The sequence below is a fragment of the Triturus cristatus genome, chromosome 5_1 (assembly GCF_964204655.1).
Source record: "Triturus cristatus chromosome 5_1, aTriCri1.1, whole genome shotgun sequence".
Taxonomy (NCBI): domain Eukaryota; kingdom Metazoa; phylum Chordata; class Amphibia; order Caudata; family Salamandridae; genus Triturus; species Triturus cristatus.
Genome location: NC_140587.1, coordinates 168,739,753 through 168,759,534, shown reverse-complemented (window position 1 = coordinate 168,759,534; position 19,782 = coordinate 168,739,753). Strand labels below are relative to the sequence as shown.

Below are 19,782 nucleotides of genomic sequence, written 5' to 3'. Positions count from 1 at the left end.
ACTGCACTGCAGAGACAGGCAGCTGATGGAGTGGGGATCACTACATGGGATACAGTCATGCCAACGTTAAAAGCCCAAACAGATGATAGACACTTTTGTTTTGTGGCATGTGTCCAGTACCAGTATGAAACAATCTTAACTGCTGTTTCAATGCCCAACATGTTGGCTGCTGCATGGTGTGCTGTATAAAATATGTCCTCCCATTCTTTGTGCGTTAGGGGTCTCCCTATCTCCACCTCCCAGGCCATCTGGCTGGCACTATTGGACTGAAGAGGGGGTTGGCCTAGGAAGGAATATAGTTGTATCCCCAAGTAGTCAAGGTAGGCCGTGGACCAAGTATTCGGGTATTGAGCCTGCAACTGATCTTGGTGTGCTTTAGATACAGTCATTTCATTATTTAGGATTTGGAGAGGATGACTTTAAACCTTGAGATATCCCCAAAATGCTGCATTTCCTGTATAAATTCTGAGAGTGATGTCATTAGGTCTGTTATGCCGGGTCTGGTGGCTCAGTGGACTAATGCATCCACTGCAGGGGCCTGTGTTCGACCTCATGGTCACAGGTTCAAAATCCCGGCGGGTCCACTCAGCCTTTCATCCATTTGAGGTCGATAAAATGAGTACCATTGAGTTTGGTAACAATATACATCTGTTATTTCAGTGCCAAGATACCCCGTTGCTGGGGTGAACGTGCGCTTTACAAATACACCTGTTATGTTATGTTAGAGCCACTTTTCCTGGTTTAGGCAAATCTGTAATGGAGGCTTCAAGCATGGAATTTTTGAGCGTCCTTTATCAGCAAAGAAGTTAAAAAGCCTGGTGAGTGTAGGGTCCAGGGTGTAGCAGAAAGTCTTCTAAAATAGTGACGTTAAGCCGTCTGGAAAGGGGGATTTTCAAGGTTTTAAGCAACCTATAGCAGAGATTACCTTGGATAGTTCAATAGGTGTTTCTTGTACTTCTGCCTGTGTTCGAGTGAGTTTAGTTACCTGTACCCTTTTCTGAGTATGCCAAGAAATCGCCAGAGTCTTGGGTAGACTATAATTGATTGTAGACACTCTGAAATGCATTCGGTACCTGATCATCCCTAGTGATATTGGTACCATTCTAGCTAGCTATAGTGTGAACACTGTCCGCATTTATTTTAACGCGTAGGTGGTGCGCTAGCAGTTTTCCGTTTCTGTTGCCCTCTAGGTAGGATTTACGTTTAAAGCGTAGGATAACATACTCTGCTCTGTCAACATCTAGTCTTTTAAGTTGTTTTCTTGCCTTGTCCAGGGCTCTCCAGATTCTGGGGTCTCCAGTGTATTATTTGTGCAGTTTCTAATTCCTTGACTTAATCCTGTAGTCGTGTCCAGTTGTCCTGTCCTAGTTGGTAGTCATCTGCAGAAATCTCAATCAATTCACAGTTTTTAATGTCTCCTGTAAGGTTGCCGTCTCCACCTTCCCAGTGTCGTCATTATGTAAGTAGTGCACTAGGTCTGCAGTGAGTGGCTTAAAATGAGTGGGGTGTTAAATGATTTTCTTATACGGCCTCCAGGACCCTGTAGTCTCTTCTTTCCAGAAACTTTAAGTGTCAAGGATATTGGAGTATGATCGGACAGTGCAATGGGGTCAATATGTATGTCCTGTTGTGGAAAGTCACGAAAAGAAACTGAAGTCAGCTCGTTGGGGTGTTGCCTATGGGCACCGCTCACGTCACTTCTGTCACGGACGATGCCAATGACACCATAAAGAGCCGAATGAAGCCACCTACTGGCATGCAGGGGTACTGCTCTGGAAAAATTTCCAGATCAAGTCTGGCATCTGGGGAATATTCTATGGTAAGGAATCAGCGCCGTCCACTCCGTAAATGATGTGTGTGGTGCCTATATAGGTGTCACCCCAGTTCGCTGACATCCATTTTTTTTCGTGACTTTCCACGCCAGGAGCACAAAGCCATGAAGAACACTGACACCAGGTGCATCAAACAAGGGCCTTTGATAGGGGAAATCCCTTTACTCTGAATCAGTTTGCAGAGTGGGGAGGATGGGTGGTTCGGTAAGGAATCTGCAGCTAGATAATCTGTACCTAAAAAGGAATTACCGAAGGCTTGTAGCCACTGATTCTTTTTCTTATAATACATACCCAAGCAATACCTCCCAGGAGAAAGCCCTGTAGGACTGAATGGGCAAAATGTCAGTCTCAATGGACCTAACTGTCAAGACCATAGTTCTTCGTAAACGTGTGCGGTTCCTTTATAGGTGCCATCCCATCGTGCGAATGTCAGGTTTTTTTTCCCCACGCCAGTCTGCACAGACCTGGAGAAGAGCTACCCCCAGTGTTTTTTGACTGACCTTTTTTCAGCATTTTGTCAATAGTTTTCGAGACTTTGTTTCCTGTTGCATCAGGGGTTGTCACTAGGAAGACTGGTTTCAAGCCCTGTGGCACCTGTCACCGACAGATGTGGGTGACAGACCCAAACTTGAGGTGCGTCTGAGGGGGTTGGAGTGCGACCATGATGCCAAGACCTGCATTGATTGCTATGTCATGCACCCCAAGGCCTTGAGTGAGTGGTCCCTCGTGGTTCTCAATGCCGCAGTCGAGATCCGTCGCTGAACCACTCCAAGCGCTCGTTGTCACAGTCAATGTCGCCCAGCAAATCAGAGAAGTCCCACTGATACAAGAAGAGGAAAAAGTTGAAGAGATCTTCAACTTCGCTACGTCAGTCGAAGTTATCCGACGAGAAGAAGCACCGTCGACACTCGAGGCCTAACTCTGTGGTAGACAAAAAAGCTACAGTGGTTCTGTAGGGTGTAGGACCGATTTCTTCACAGTATTATATTATTTTCAATAGTACCCAATAGGAACACATGCGAAAACCACTTCATGTGTACTGAGTTCAATCAGAATCTTTATGTTCGAGGCATATGAGCTGCAGATTATACACTGTGCATAGATCGCCATCTAGTGTTGGGCCCGGATGTTTGCAGTTTGTTTTTCCTCTTGGAAAGTCTTTGGAAGTCACAAGTTCGGTGACTCCTCCTCTGGTTCGTATTGCGCATGGGCTTCGGCTCCATCCTCAGATTGTTTTTTACCGCCATCGGGCTCGGATGTAAAACTTCGCGCTCCGGTTCCGAACTTCCCAGTTCACCGATCGACGCACAAATCCTCGCTCATCGAGTTTCTTCCAAGATATAAATCATCTTATTCATCTTCTCTTCGGCACTTCTTCGATTCCGGTGGTCGACGGTGGCCTTCGGGCCTATTCCGGCTCCGGTCTCGGCTGATGGAAAGAACTCCCTTCAAGAAGTGCCCTCGATGTGGGTCCAAGTTTCCCCACACCGATCTCCATGAGGTGTGCAACCTCTGCCTCTCCCCAGAACACAAGGCCCGAGACTGTCCCGCCTGCAAGTCTTTTCGCTCAAAAAAAGACCATTTGAGATCGACGGGCTAGACGCAACATGGCACACTCCTCGACCTCCGCTCCAGTCGACATCTTCGGGGACGACGTCGAAGCTCCGGGACAGCAGGACATCGAACAGGAGGACGACGACCTAGTCAGCGCTTCCGAGGCCGACGACTCAGATGTGGAGGACATCACCCCGGCGCAGCGGGTCGTGAGTACAATTCCCCCTCCCCCGCCGATCCCGAAAAAGGCTTCGGTCACACCTTCGCCTCCGGGCCTAGGCAAGACCAAGGACACGGCTTCTCACACCCCACCTTCAGGCCCGGTAAAGAAGTCTTCTAAGCCTTCCGGCAGCTCGGGCTCGAGCCAGCCGGCCACCGGTGCCGACAAACACACTTCGGCACCAAAGAAAAAATCGGCCTCCACCTCCACACCGAACCCGGCACCAAAGTCTTCGGTGCCGAAACCTGCTCCGGTGCCGACCAAACATCACAAGACCCTCGGCACCGACACTCCCGTGCCGAAATCCCCTTCGGCACCGACCAAAAAACCGGACGTTCCCAGGAAGCACGGCTCCGACAAACCTAAGAAGCCGTCGGCCCCGAAACAGTCGGCGCCCACCGATCAACCAGTGTCAGAGGAGCTTTTCACACCGGATCCCTTTCAGAAAACCCTCACCAAGGATCCAAAGACCGGACACTTGACATCGTCTTCGAAAAAGAGACACTTGGACAAGCCGGCTCCACCTCCCACTCCAAAGAGAAAGGACATTGCTACCTCTCCTTTCAGGGTGCCTTCCCCACCTCCTTTACCTCCTCCACCCTCTCCACCTCCACCTCCACCCCCTCCACCTCATCGTTCCCCCACCTTGTCCCCTGTCCCAGACGATTTGGGGGACCCTTACTATGATCCGGCAGATGTGCCACAAGATCCCACCCCCTACTGGATCCCCAGACCCATGGGATGATTATAACAATCCGGACATCCCAGATGTCCCACAGGATAACCTTTACCCATCTAGGCCATCCCCTCCTGAAGATTCCTTGGGTTTTCACCACTTGTTACAACGGGCGGCACACTACCACGGGGTGGAGTTACATACCGACCCAGTGGAGGAGGACTTCCTACTAGACACTTTCGATGATACACATAGGTCCACTGCCATTCTACCTATGTTAAAGGGCGTAATTAAACATGCCCCTGAGGTTTTCAAAGACCCAGTCAGGGCCAGGGTCCTCAACCCTCGAATAGAAAAGAAGTACAAAGCCGCCCCAACAGACCCTTCTTACATTAAGGGCCCTGCACCATTAGATTCCCTAGTGGTATCTACAGCCAGGAAGCGCTCAAATTCTCAGGCGTCAGGCGAAGCGCCCCCACCAGACAAAGAGTCCAAGCTCCTAGATGCGTCAGGGTAGCGCACTGCGTCACAAGTGGCCAATATATGGCGTATTGCCAATATGCAAGCACTGTTGGCCCGGTATGACAGGGCGCACTAGGATGAGCTAGAATCCATCATGCACCATCTCCCTGAAAAGTACAAGACTAGGGCTAATGAACTTATTCAAGAGGGGAAAACAATAACCAATACCTCAATACGATGTGCCCTAGATGCGGCAGATACAGCCTCCAGGGCCATAAACACCAGTGTTCTTCTCCGTCGCCATGCCTGGCTCAGGGTTTCAGGGTATAAACCAGAGGTTCAAGCCTCTATACTAAATCACCCGTTCGACCAAGACCATCTATTTGGCCCTAAAGTAGATGAAGCCCTGGAAAAAATTAAGAAAGATACAGACACGGCGAAATCTATGGGAGCCCTACAAACACAGACTCCCAGACGCTCCTTTCGCCGTTCTTCCTTTCGGGGCACGGGAAGAGGCTACTCATCGGATGGTGCATCCACGTCCTATAAATCCCCCCCTCAGTCTACCTTCAATAAAGGTTATCAAAGAGGCGGATACAGAGGCAATAATAATAAGGGCAGAGGCAAAACCAATATCGCCCGCTCTGCCACACCTCCCGCCCAATGACTTTCCCCCGCTCCCTCCAGACCATTCCACTCCGGTCGGAGGCAGACTTCGGCATTTCCTTCACGTCTGGGAGACAATCACCTCAGACAAATGGGTGACGCATATTATTCAGTCAGGGTATTGCCTAGAATTAACATCAACACCCCCCAACATTCCACCCAGGCACCGCCCTATGTCGCAAGAACATACTGCGCTACTAACACAAGAGGTGATCTCCCTCCTGCAAAAAGGAGCAATAGAGCAGGTCCCCATAAATCAACAAAATTTAGGGGTCTACTCCCTGTACTTTCTAATTCCAAAAACAGACGAGACCCTAAGACCTATCTTAGATCTCAGACCTCTAAACACCTACATTCATTCGGACCATTTTCACATGGTAACCCTCCAACAGGTTCTTCCACTTCTCTCCCAGAACGATTTTCTCACCACTCTGGACTTGAAAGACGCCTACTTTCGCATCCCAGTACACCAATCTCACAGAAAGTACCTCAGGTTTGTGGTACACGGACAACACTACCAGTTCAAGGTGCTCCCGTTCGGGGTAACAACAGCACCAAGGGTGTTCACCAAGTGCCTCGCAGTAGTGGCTGCACACCTCAGAAGAGAGCACATTCACGTCTTCCCTTATCTAGACGATTGGCTGATAAAAGCCACGTCCTACCAACAATGTGTGCAACATACTGCTGCTACGGTACAACTACTTCACCAGCTAGGTTTCACGGTGAACCATCAAAAATCCCACCTGGTACCCTCACACACAAAACAGTATCTCGGTGCCACCATAGACACCTCCAAAGCCATAGCCTATCCCAATCCTGCCAGGATTGCAAAAATACAGGCGCTGCGTCAAAAATTCCTATCTCAACACTCTCTCCCAGCAAGAGTGTTTATGCAGCTCATAGGAATGATGGCCTCTTGCATCTTTATAGTGCCCCATGCAAGACTCCAAATGAGTCCACTCCAAGAGTGCTTGGCGCGCCAGTGGAACCAGGCCCAGGGAAAACTGACAGATCTGGTGTTGGTAGACGGTCGCACCCATGGCTCTCTGCAGTGGTGGAACACCACAAACCTTTCCAGAGGTCGACCGTTCCTGGACCCGGTCCCACAAATAATCCTAACAGCAGATGCATCGCTCTCCGGCTGGGGAGCTCATCTGTTACATCTCACAGCACAGGGCACGTGGACACCGCAACAGAAGTTACTCCACATCAACCATCTGGAGTTACTGGCGATCTTCCTCGCCCTGAAATCCTTCCAGGCGCACATCTCAGGCAAGACAGTCCTCATTCGCACAGACAACATGACTGCCATGTACTACATTCAAAAACAGGGGGGTACACACTCTCCACAGCTCTCTGTTAGCACAGAGCATATGGAGATGGGCAATTCCGCAAAAGATTTTCCTCCTAGCCCAACACGTCCCAGGGGTACAAAACACCGTGGCAGATCTGCTGAGCAGGCAGACACCGCAGATCCACGAGTGGGAACTTCACCCACAAGTTCTTCACCCGTTCTTTCAGAAGTGGGGGCATCCACATATAGACCTATTCGCCACCCACGAAAACAAAAAATGCCCAAGCTTCGCCGCCAGATATCCACACCCATTGTCCGAAGGCAATGCGATATGGATGAACTGGTCAAACAAATTTGCATACGCCTTTCCACCTCTCCCACTAATTCCATTAGTGGTGCGAAAGCTACAGCAGCATTCCCTAACTCTGATCCTGGTAGCTCCAACATGGGCCAGGCAACCGTGGTACACCACACTGCTGGAACTCTCAGTAGTACCACACCAAAAGCTACGCCTCTCGCCATGCCTCCTAACACAGAACCATGGAGAGATCAGGCACCCCGACCCAGCTCAACTCAACCTTGCGATCTGGCTCCTGAGGTCCTAGAATTTGGATACCTTAACCTTCCCCCTGATTGCATGGACATTATCAAGGAAGCTAGGCGCCCTACTACTAGGGCGTGCTATGCAGCAAAGTGGAAAAGATTTGTTGTTTACTGCCACAACAACACAATCAATCCTTTAAATGTATCCATACAACACATTATATGTTATTTACTCCATTTGCAAAGGTGTAACCTAGCATATACTTCCATTCGGTTACACCTCGCGGCAATTGCGGCCTATTTACAAAATAGGCAGCACCTCTCACTTTTCAAAGTACCTGACATCAAGGCCTTTATGGAAGGCCTCAAGAGAGTGATTCCACCCAGAGTGCCACCCTCACCTGTTTGGAACTTGAATGTAGTTCTCACACGGTTAATGGGACCCCCTTTCGAACCATTACATAAGTGTGAGCTGCAATTTCTCACATGGAAAACAGCTTTTCTAGTGGCTATCACTTCCCTCAGAAGAGTTAGTGAAATACAGGCACTCACTATACAAGAACCTTTTCTTCAGATGCATCACAACAAGGTTGTACTCCGCACCAATCCCAAATTTCTACCCAAAGTGATTTCTCCATTCCATTTAAACCAGTCGGTAGAATTACCAGTCTTTTTCTCGCAACCCCAAACAGTTGCGGAAAGAGCCTTACACACACTGGACGTTAAAAGGGCTTTACTTTATAACATCCAGAGAACACAACCTTTCAGGAAAACCAAACAGCTATTTGTTTCCTTCTCCCCACCACATAAAGGCAACCCTATTTCTAAATCCGGGATAGCTAGGTGGATTGTGAAATGCATACAGATTTGCTATCACAAAGCAAAACGAACGCTATCGGTTCCCCCTAAAGCCCACTCTACAAGGAAGATGGGGGCTTCTATGGCTTTCCTAGGGAACATACCACTAGATGACATCTGCAAGGCAGCGACATGGTCAACACCGCACACCTTCACAAAACATTACTGTGTAGATGTGCAAACCAAGCAACAAGCTAGTGTGGGCCAAGCTGTACTAAAAACACTGTTTCAAACAACTGCAACGGATACCGGTGGTCGCCGCTAGGGTTGGGTACTGCTATGTAATCTATGCACAGTGTATAATCTGCAGCTCATATGCCTCGAACGGAATATGCTACTTACCAGTATGCATCTGTTCTTGGCATGTAGAGCTGCAGATCTATACACGCCCACCCGCCTCCACGGCTACCTGTATCCGTTCCAGCCTTATCTTATTTAGATACAATACACATGGGTTTCTTTACTGTTATTACTACGCTCCATCTTTCCCTGCTGGCGAAAAACAATCTGAGGATGGAGCGGAAGCCCATGCGCAATACGAACCAGAGGAGGAGTCACCGAACTCGTGACTTCCAAAGACTTTCCAAGAGGAAAAACAAACTGCAAACATCCGGGCCCAACACCAGATGGCGATCTATGCACAGTGTATAGATCTGCAGCTCTACATGCCAAGAACAGATTCATACTGGTAAGTAGCATATTCCTTAAACTAGGTTTCTCAGGCTGTCAATATATAACAGTGACGGATAGTACAGTGAAATAAGTGCTCAGTGAACGTTTGCGAGGTGGATGCAATATATACAAGTTCAGATAAAATATGTACAAATATTCACAATAGAGATTACAGTTTGATTACAAAGGGGGGGTCAGTTCAAGTATAATCAATGTCTCCGGTAGTGCGCCAGAATGTATTATATTCAGAACCAAGAGACTCGATATTACTGAGCCATCAAGTTAGTAACGCTGATGTTTCGACCCTGACGAAAGGTTATTTCATGGGTGTCATGGCGGGTCTTCCTCAAGGCTATAGAGTGGATGTAGACAGCCAAAAACTGAGGTCTGACTTCCTCAAATGCACTCTTTTTCTCGAATCCGAAGAGTATCTGATTTGAATCAGAAGCCAGTGTAATCCATAATTGATTTATGTTTGAAGACTGGTAACTAAATTAGCCCTTTTCTTTATTTCAAAGGCGTACAATTTCTAATGGCATGTCCTCCGAGCAGACAGTCTTGAGGGACTCTGCGGTAGAGCCTGCACCTAGGCGGTCTCCATGCCTCCCAGAGTATCCGGAATCCGGATCGACTCCCACCCAACTACGTGAATTTTATCCACCCATGAACCTCATATTTGAGTGGCCCTTCCTCATTAGCGGTACAAAAGGGGGTGGTGATGGACGGAGCATCAGAACCAATCAAACACTCACACCCAGTCAACAGATCTGGGTTTGATCCATCACCGTTCTTTAGCCCACTCTGCCACCCCAGTTCAGACATGGCCATATGCAAATCAGTCTGACCCTGTGCCTCATGGGAACAGTCCAGCCCGAACTGCCAAGCCATGACTTTCCTGGACCGGAAACAAGCTTCCTAGGACCGGTTTCTGGCATTTCAGCCGTCTTCAGCCAGGCTTGCTTGAATCCAGTGGCAAAGTGAGCAAGGGACTCACGTCTGAGCATACCCTGCCAACTTATGGCGAACAAAGCGGTACAAAAGGGGGTGGTGATGGACGGAGCATCAGAACCAATCAAACACTCACACCCAGTCAACAGATCTGGGTTTGATCCATCACCGTTCTTTAGCCCACTCTGCCACCCCAGTTCAGACATGGCCATATGCAAATCAGTCTGACCCTGTGCCTCATGGGAACAGTCCAGCCCGAACTGCCAAGCCATGACTTCCCTGGACCGGAAACAAGCTTCCTAGGACCGGTTTCTGGCATTTCAGGCTGGACTGTTCCCATGAGGCACAGGGTCAGACTGATTTGCATATGGCCATGTCTGAACTGGGGTGGCAGAGTGGGCTAAAGAACGGTGATGGATCAAACCCAGATCTGTTGACTGGGTGTGAGTGTTTGATTGGTTCTGATTCTCCGTCCATCACCACCCCCTTTTGTACCGCTTTGTTCGCCATAAGTTGGCAGGGTATGCTCAGACGTGAGTCCCTTGTTCACTTTGCCACTGGATTCAAGCAAGCCTGGCTGAAGACGGCTGAAATGCCAGAAACCGGTCCTAGGAATCTTGTTTCCGGTCCAGGGAAGGCATGGCTTGGCACTTCGGGCTGGACTGTTCCCATGAGGCACAGGGTCAGACTGATTTGCATATGGCCATGTCTGAACTGGGGTGGCAGAGTGGGCTAAAGAACGGTGATGGATCAAACCCAGATCTGTTGACTGGGTGTGAGTGTTTGATTGGTTCTGATTCTCCGTCCATCACCACCCCCTTTTGTACCGCTTTGTTCGCCATAAGTTGGCAGGGTATGCTCAGACGTGAGTCCCTTGTTCACTTTGCCACTGGATTCAAGCAAGCCTGGCTGAAGACGGCTGAAATGCCAGAAACCGGTCCTAGGAATCTTGTTTCCGGTCCAGGGAAGGCATGGCTTGGCACTTCGGGCTGGACTGTTCCCATGAGGCACAGGGTCAGACTGATTTGCATATGGCCATGTCTGAACTGGGGTGGCAGAGTGGGCTAAAGAACGGTGATGGATCAAACCCAGATCTGTTGACTGGGTGTGAGTGTTTGATTGGTTCTGATTCTCCGTCCATCACCACCCCCTTTTGTACCGCTTTGTTCGCCATAAGTTGGCAGGGTATGCTCAGACGTGAGTCCCTTGTTCACTTTGCCACTGGATTCAAGCAAGCCTGGCTGAAGACGGCTGAAATGCCAGAAACCGGTCCTAGGAATCTTGTTTCCGGTCCAGGGAAGGCATGGCTTGGCACTTCGGGCTGGACTGTTCCCATGAGGCACAGGGTCAGACTGATTTGCATATGGCCATGTCTGAACTGGGGTGGCAGAGTGGGCTAAAGAACGGTGATGGATCAAACCCAGATCTGTTGACTGGGTGTGAGTGTTTGATTGGTTCTGATTCTCCGTCCATCACCACCCCCTTTTGTACCGCTTTGTTCGCCATAAGTTGGCAGGGTATGCTCAGACGTGAGTCCCTTGTTCACTTTGCCACTGGATTCAAGCAAGCCTGGCTGAAGACGGCTGAAATGCCAGAAACCGGTCCTAGGAATCTTGTTTCCGGTCCAGGGAAGGCATGGCTTGGCACTTCGGGCTGGACTGTTCCCATGAGGCACAGGGTCAGACTGATTTGCATATGGCCATGTCTGAACTGGGGTGGCAGAGTGGGCTAAAGAACGGTGATGGATCAAACCCAGATCTGTTGACTGGGTGTGAGTGTTTGATTGGTTCTGATTCTCCGTCCATCACCACCCCCTTTTGTACCGCTTTGTTCGCCATAAGTTGGCAGGGTATGCTCAGACGTGAGTCCCTTGTTCACTTTGCCACTGGATTCAAGCAAGCCTGGCTGAAGACGGCTGAAATGCCAGAAACCGGTCCTAGGAATCTTGTTTCCGGTCCAGGGAAGGCATGGCTTGGCACTTCGGGCTGGACTGTTCCCATGAGGCACAGGGTCAGACTGATTTGCATATGGCCATGTCTGAACTGGGGTGGCAGAGTGGGCTAAAGAACGGTGATGGATCAAACCCAGATCTGTTGACTGGGTGTGAGTGTTTGATTGGTTCGGATTCTCCGTCCATCACCACCCCCTTTTGTACCGCTTTGTTCGCCATAAGTTGGCAGGGTATGCTCAGACGTGAGTCCCTTGTTCACTTTGCCACTGGATTCAAGCAAGCCTGGCTGAAGACGGCTGAAATGCCAGAAACCGGTCCTAGGAATCTTGTTTCCGGTCCAGGGAAGGCATGGCTTGGCACTTCGGGCTGGACTGTTCCCATGAGGCACAGGGTCAGACTGATTTGCATATGGCCATGTCTGAACTGGGGTGGCAGAGTGGGCTAAAGAACGGTGATGGATCAAACCCAGATCTGTTGACTGGGTGTGAGTGTTTGATTGGTTCTGATTCTCCGTCCATCACCACCCCCTTTTGTACCCCTTCCTCATTAGAGCGCCTTCGGGCCCTGCAGGCTCGGGTGGTGGGTGGGTGGAAGGAACGAGCGGGGACGGGAGTGCCAAATTTAGTTTCCTCCCAAAATAATTAGCTCTGTCCTTGATTCATTTAGTTGGTGATAGTTGGTCAACTCTGTGAGTATTTGCTTCAGAATTTTCAAGCCTGGTGGATGGCCCTCCGCACTTTCTGAATAATGAGCGTCTCCAACAAAAGATTGAAAATTAAGCCCTAGTTAGCAGAACAGTAGGCCCTACCTAGCAGATATCAGACTGAGGGAGAAAGTGCTGCTAGATTCAATTTGGCAAAGTATTTCTACAAAGACACTGATGGCATGCCTAATCCCAGAGACATTCAGAATTGTTCTGGTAAGGGAACCGTCACTAATTTTCCCACAACCAAAACGGACCAGTGAACAGTGAGATAGACTTGTTCAACCTCTGTTAAGTGCCCATAAATTCATTGTTTCTTAACTGCGTTGTCTTCTTTGTTTTCTCTTTGCAGTGGCATTTGAGTCTGAAGTTCCAGAGTTTGAAAAGGCTTTTCTCCAGTTCCACGTTAATGCACCGGAAGGTCCAACGCTTAGCATGGCCCTGCAGGACCCCGAAGAGCGCCGTAAGCTAGGTAACCGCCTTTCTGCTCTTCCTGTGGGATGTGGTGCTTGTCCTCAGATATTGGTGTCAATACAACTGAAAGTTGTGTCAGACTCCTCAAGGGCAACTGACTTGTTCAGCTAGACATAGGTACTCACAATCTTTTCCTCGTGGGCCAATTTTACAGTGTGGTTTGTGGTGGAGGGCCACACCGGTGGGGGCAGGGTCAGTGGGGGAGGGGGGCGGGGCTAGAGCAAAGAAAAACTGTGACCATGAGGTTGAACACAGGCCATCTCTATCTCAGTCTCCCTCCCTCTCTCTCCCTCCCCCCATCTCTCTCTCTCTCAATCTGTCCCTCTGCCTCCATCTGTCGCTCTGCCTCCATCTGTCGCTCTGCCTCCATCTGTCGCTCTGCCTCCATCTGTCGCTCTGCCTCCATCTGTCTCTCTGCCTCCATCTGTCGCCTCTATCTGTCTCTGTCCAAACAGGAAGCTTTCCAAAAGGCCTTTTTAAAAAGTCAGCTGTGAAAGCGCTTACAGCTGACTTTGAAAGGGCCTTTTGGGAAGCTTTCCGAAGGTGCCCTGACGTCACAGAGGCCGGTAGTAAACACAGAAGATGGCCGCAGGAGCATACGTAGTGAATACCTATTTAATACGTATTCACTACGTATGCTCCTGCAGTCATCTTCAGTGTAAAACCGCAAGGCAAGGTCCAGCGGCCCACGGGCCGTACAATGAGTACCACCGAGCTAGAATATAATTATTATCTATCGCCCCCAATATATGGCAGCTTAAAATGTGAAACCTCTTCCAAGAAAGCACTGCATTCCAAGTGATAACGTACTAACAGGAAAAATCTCTCCAGCCCAGTTCTGAAGGATTTGGCCAGAGAAGCATCAAGGCACAAGCAGGAGCCGAGGGTACCATAAATAACAACATGTTTGTAAACTGGCTTCTGCGAAATAGTACATTCCTTTAAGTACATTAGATCAAAAGTGTATGCATAAAGTGAAATATCAAATGAGTCCACCTTGTTTTAAACATTTCTTTCATTTACAAACTAGTTCAAAACTATACTACTGCATATAGATCCTTGATGGACCTATTCTTTCCATGCTCATTGCACCATCATGGGTTGTATGCGGCTGCAGACCTTTTCATGTGGCCCCTCTTTTGTAAATAGAAGCGCTGTGCTTCAGTGCACTGTCCTGGTAGCTGACAATTAGGAGGTTTGAGTAAATAGGGATGTACTATCAGTCTTCGAGGAGCCCTTGCAGAAGCACTTCGCACAGCACTGTGCACTATAAACAGGAGCCGTGAAAAAAGGCTTATGTGTGGCCAGCGTAAAAGGTTTATTGGGATTGAGGAGCTGCAGCACTGAGGTGTCCTTTCCAGGAGGGTTTGACGAACTCGCTTCTCCTTGGAGACATTGAGATACCAATAAGAAGGAATGTGTACATCTTTGCTAAAACGTCCTAAACAGACAGTGTTGCGAGGAGGTCTTTCAACATGACATCAGCATAGTGTACTGTAGAATCATGGACCGAATTAGAGTCTGAACCTTAATAATATGTAGTTTATAGAGCTATTCATATTACACTTGTGGTTTCTAAGCACTGTAAATAACACTTCACTGTTAACCAACCCCTGAAGAATGGAAGTCTTGAGTCTGCCATAACTGCAGTCTAACTCCGGACCTTCAGATCTCCATGTTTGTCAGTTGGAATCATTCAACTGATAGAGCTTTCTGCCAGCTAAATAGTGTTTTATCATGTTTAATTAATCAAGGACAGTGGTGGTCCAGGTGGTCATTACCGGTCTGCAATACCCATTTTTTAAGTTCAAAAAAGTTTTACTAAAGAGATAAGATTGTCTGTGTACGGTACAGAATATTAAGGTCACAACAATGCGTTATAACACTGTTACAATAAAAGTATATGGATCGGACTTATCAATCAGAGAGTAAAAATCAAACAAACTAAATGAAATATGAACGTCATTAGAGTACAAACATATTAGGAAAGTGTTAGGGGAATGAAGGTGGTTTTGAAACTTCCTGTTGGGATGGCAGACGTTTCGAAGATTTTTGGGCACATGCATTAATGTACATTGTAACTGGTGACCACAGGTCCGAACGTTTCATTGCCATACGTAGGGGGTAAACAAAAGTGGTATCCAATCTATGATTATGGCAGACAGCATACCACCATGCTTTATAGGATTATTATTTTTTTAAATCTTTCCAATTAATAGTGATTTGCTGAAAAGCGATTGCTAACAATAAATCAATAATCCTGACATTGAATCCAGCATTCTCCCAGACAGAAGAAAGACTACCCAGGAAAACATGAGTAAAGGAAAAAGAAAACTTAGTATCAAAGATCAGGTTAATTTGAGCCCATACTCGTTGCCAGAAGGTACAAACAGGTGGACAGGAAAATAACATGTGAAATAGATCAGCCTTTGATGCCATACACGTCCAACTCGTATCTGGTGTATTTGGAAATCTTTAGTTCAAAGTAGCCGGTGTTAGTCGGAGTCTATTATAGACAAAAACACAATGTTTGCGTTGTGTTGGCTGCCCTGGATGACCAGCGTAGCTTAATCCATATGTTTTTCCAAATGGATAATGGCCAATCAGTTGTATAGTCTCGTAAAGTCTCGTTCCCAAGCCTCTTCTATTTTGGATTTTTGTCTATCTACAGCTGCATCTTGTAAATATCTATAAATAGCGGATGCTTTAGGTGTTGTTTTTAATAAAGTACAAAGTTGTGAAGAGGAATCTAAAATGGCAGGAGTGTCGTGTGTAATGGGAAGTTGAGTGAATACATCCATAACCGTTAACTTAAGCAAGTTATATTTGTGGATAAAGGAGGAGGGTAAACTAAAAGATTGGCTAAGTATGTGAAAAGGTATAAAATTTGAATTTAGAAATAGCTGGTGAATCCATATTAATCCTTTTTGTCTCCATGTCTTCCAATAAAAGGGTTTACCTCGAATAGTTAAATTCTTGTTATGCCAAATCGTTGATTCAAGGTAAGAGTCCCTAGTAAGGTGAGTAGGAGGGGGTGCAAAGTCAAGGAGTTTGGAGGTATGTAATATTATAGGGGTAGAGAGGGATTGTGGCTTACGTGAGAAGGAAAGGTATTCATGAAAGGAAAAGGGGGATAAAAAGAGTTGTTCAATAGACATACATAGAGGGCAATCGTCCATGGAGTCAAGCAACCAAAGTGAAGCTTGGCGCAAAAGGAAAGCTTTCTGGTAAGCTTGGACATCAGGATAATTGACTCCTCCCTCTATCTTGGGGCATGATAACCTAAAAATAGACATTCGAGGTTCCTTATTACTCCACAAAAATGAGGAAAGGATGGAATTAACTTTCTTAAAAAGGTTAGCGGTGACAGGGATTGGAATATTGGAAATCGTATACAGTACTATGGGTGTTAGCATCATCTTTATAGTGTATAAACGGCCCCACCAGGATGAATGTAAGGGGTGCCATTTAGCAATTAACTCTGAAAGTTTTTTAATACATTTATTCATGCATAGTGTTATTGTGTCCGACATTGAGGAGGTAAAGTATAAACCTAGATACTTAATATGATGGGAGCCCCATGTGAATTTAGAAGCACTGAATTCCGTTTTAAAAGTGTATTTGGTCAGGGGTAAAATTTCGCACTTATCATTATTCAATTTATAACCAGTTATGAGGGAATATGACTGCACCTCTGCTAAAAAGCAGGAATGGAGTTGTCCGGTTTTGACATGAAGAGTAGAATATCATCAGCATAGGCTGCAAGTATAATATGGGCGTTCGAAGTTTGAAAACCATATATGTTTGGGTTCTGACGTAATTTAGACAAAAAAGGTTTTAAGGCCAAATTGAATAAGAATGGAGAAAGGGGGCATCCTTGGCGAGCACCTCTACCTAATTTCAACAAGCATTTGCAATGCAACAGGTCTCGCATTTATGTGAGTTTAAGCTATTGGCATTGTGAATGACAATGCATTTTATTTGTTTCAAAAACCAAAAGATAAATAAAAGCGATTGTCATTTACAATGCCAATAGCAGAAACTCGCGAGACCTGTTGAATTGCAATTGCTTGTTATTTTAGTTAACAAGTGTAGACTGTGTTTTTATGCATTATTGATGATTGCAACTGTTATGAAGGGAATCGAGCTGTCAGAAGAAGTAGTTCACTGGGTTCCCAGTAATCGAAGATGACAATGCATGGGCAGTGTGGCACGCTGTCAGGCCGTGTCGTGTCCATGAGTCCAGAGATACCACAGGCGTCAGGTTTGCAGTGGTGAGTCTAACCCCTTCTCTTGGGGGCCTACTGTCCCGTACTTCAGTCTGACAGTCAAAGCGGGATTCCGAGCGGTGGAGTGGGGGGGACAATTGAGCATCACGGTTTATTTCAATGATAGAGAAAACCCAATGGTAGGGCAAAAACCCAGCATGTTTATAATTAGTGAGTATTGTTTATTTATTTGTTTTCTCAAGGTTACTGCTGCACCGAGTGCTTCAGCAAGCCCAGCTTTCCTCTTCAAAAAGATGCTCAGGATGCAATTTTGTCACAAAATGCAACGTTCTCTGTGTGTACCCCGTGACACGCAGGCAGGCTATCGGCTGTGCAGCATCACGAGGAGGGGGATATCAGTCACACAAATCGGCAGATGTTGGGAAAGGGAAAACAAGCGCGCGCGTGCCTCCCGCTAAAAGTGGGAGGGGTAGCGGGAGTGCGACAGCACACAAAGCGTTTCCCTTGCGGGAGCGAGCCAGGGGCACCATGTGTTTGTAAGTTAATTACAAACATATGGTGTCAAGCTCGCTCCCACACGGCAATCAGCACACGTGCATGCGTTGCCATTGAAGGCAATGGAACGCGTGCACGTTTTCGGCTGAAAAGCCGAAGCGATTGCAAAAGGTCTTTTTGCCTACACAGCGCATGCGCGCTGCGTATGCGAGACCTAAAAAGGAGGAAATCAAGCTATTAGCACAAACTGCAGCACAGGGATTGGAGTAAAGAAGAGATACTAAAGTTATACAATTCGGGCCAAAACCAAACCATCTAAGGGTATAGAATAAATATTTCCATTCAACTCTATTAAAAGCTATTTCTGCATCCAATGCTATTACTGCTAGAGAATGTTTTAGATGTGAAGACTTGGATAAGACATTGAAAAACTAACGTGTATTATCGGTTATAACCCGTCCTTTAACAAAAACTAGACGGTTCGTTCCCTAACAAAGATGGTAAATGGGAATCCAAGCGTATGGCTAGTGCTTTACAAAAGATTTTATAATCCATGTTAACCAGGGAGATGGGTCTGTAATTTTTACAATGTTTAGAGTCTTTACCTTCCTTGGGAATAAGGCATATGTGTGCTTCTGAGAAGGAGCTTATGGAACTATTCGCAGAGTGAAAAAAAGCATAATAAGGTGTACAATTTGGGTTAAAGAAGTTTAGAAAAATGAAGATAAAACTCAACAGTTAAGCCATCTGGGCCGGGTGCTTTCTCTTTCTTAAGGGTTTGGAGAGATTTTAGGAGTTCTTGTTGTGTTAATTCTGCTTCTAAGGAAGAAAAATCCAATGGAAAATGATTGAGTTTTTGGATACTTGAGAAGAACTGTGACAGTGAGTGATCAGATGGTTGTGTTTCAGAGGTATATATTGACTGATAAAATAGAGAAAATTCATTTAAAATTTCGGTGTCCTTGAATTTTAAAACGGAGTGATTATCATAAACAGAATCAATATTTAATTTGTTTGTCGAACTTTTAAATAATTAGCTAATATTTTCCCTGCCTTGTTCTTGCCACCATAGAATTTTGCACTAGATTTTAAAAGATACAAAGAGGCATCTTCAGTTGAGCTTTTGTTAAATTGTAACTTAGCCTTTATAAGAGCTGTTAGATTTTCTTGTGATTGTGAAACATAATAGGAGTGCTCCAGTTTCTTAATGTCGTTGATGAGATCTTTGGTAAGTTTACACGCGTTTTTCAGTTTCTTTGCAACAAAGCAAATGATGAAGTCTCTAGCTGAAGCTTTGAAAGCGTCCCATATAGTAGAAAAAGATAAGGACTTATTTTGATTTATCGCAAAGTAATCATCAAAAAAGGCTGTAAATTAGGTGGTAAACTTTGGGTCTAAGAGGAGTGTATTATTAAATCGCCACCTTTTGGTAGCATTAACCCTGGGCAATATATCTAGCCCAATTGAAACAGGGACATGATCAGATAAAAGGATGGGGCCAATATCGGCATACTAAAGGGATTGTGATATATTGTGGGAGACAAATATATAATCAATCCTTGATTGAGTTTGATGGACCGGGGAGTAAAAAGTATATTCTCTGGTGACTGGATTGCATAGACGCCAAGCATCTATAAGTTTATGTTGGGTAATATTGTGAACGAATGATTTGTGGGGCCTGTTAGGAACAAAGGATCCTTTGGAATTCTCATCTATAAAAGGGTCTAACACTTGATTACAATCGCCTGCTAAAATAAAATTGTCCTCAATGCATTGAGAAATTTGTTTAGCTAAAGTGGGCCAAAAGGAAGCATCTCCCCTAGTAGGGGCATAGACATTAAGAAAAGAAACTGGAACACCCCTCAGTAACAGTTTAACAATTAACCATCTGCCATCCGCATCTGAAATTTGTGAAATAAGCTTAACTGGGAGGGATTTATGACACAATATCATAACTCCATTTTGTTTGCCGTACACTTGAGAGAAGATTTCCCCTACCAACCCTTTTTTTAATTTCAAGGATTCAGCCTCCTTAAAATGTTTTTCTTGAAGAAAAACAATATCAGCACTCAATTTGGCAAGATGAGTTAAGACTCTGTCTCTTAATGGGAGAATTTAATCCCCTCACGTTCCAGGAGATTAGTTTGTGACATAGAGTTTCAACTATGAATTGACAAAGAAAACCACAGCAAAAGTCTGATTCAG

The 19,782-nt window shown here is 46.3% G+C and overlaps 1 protein-coding gene across 1 annotated transcript in view; it reads left to right on the top strand.

The window, feature by feature from the left end:
* RHPN1 (rhophilin Rho GTPase binding protein 1) overlaps window positions 1-19,782 on the top strand; it is a 444,327-nt gene that overhangs the window by 341,417 nt on the left and 83,128 nt on the right. The window contains exon 10 of the mRNA XM_085604772.1: window positions 12,732-12,851. Within this exon, the coding sequence (XP_085460898.1) occupies window positions 12,732-12,851 (120 nt within the window). The remainder of the gene's footprint in view (window positions 1-12,731; window positions 12,852-19,782) is intronic.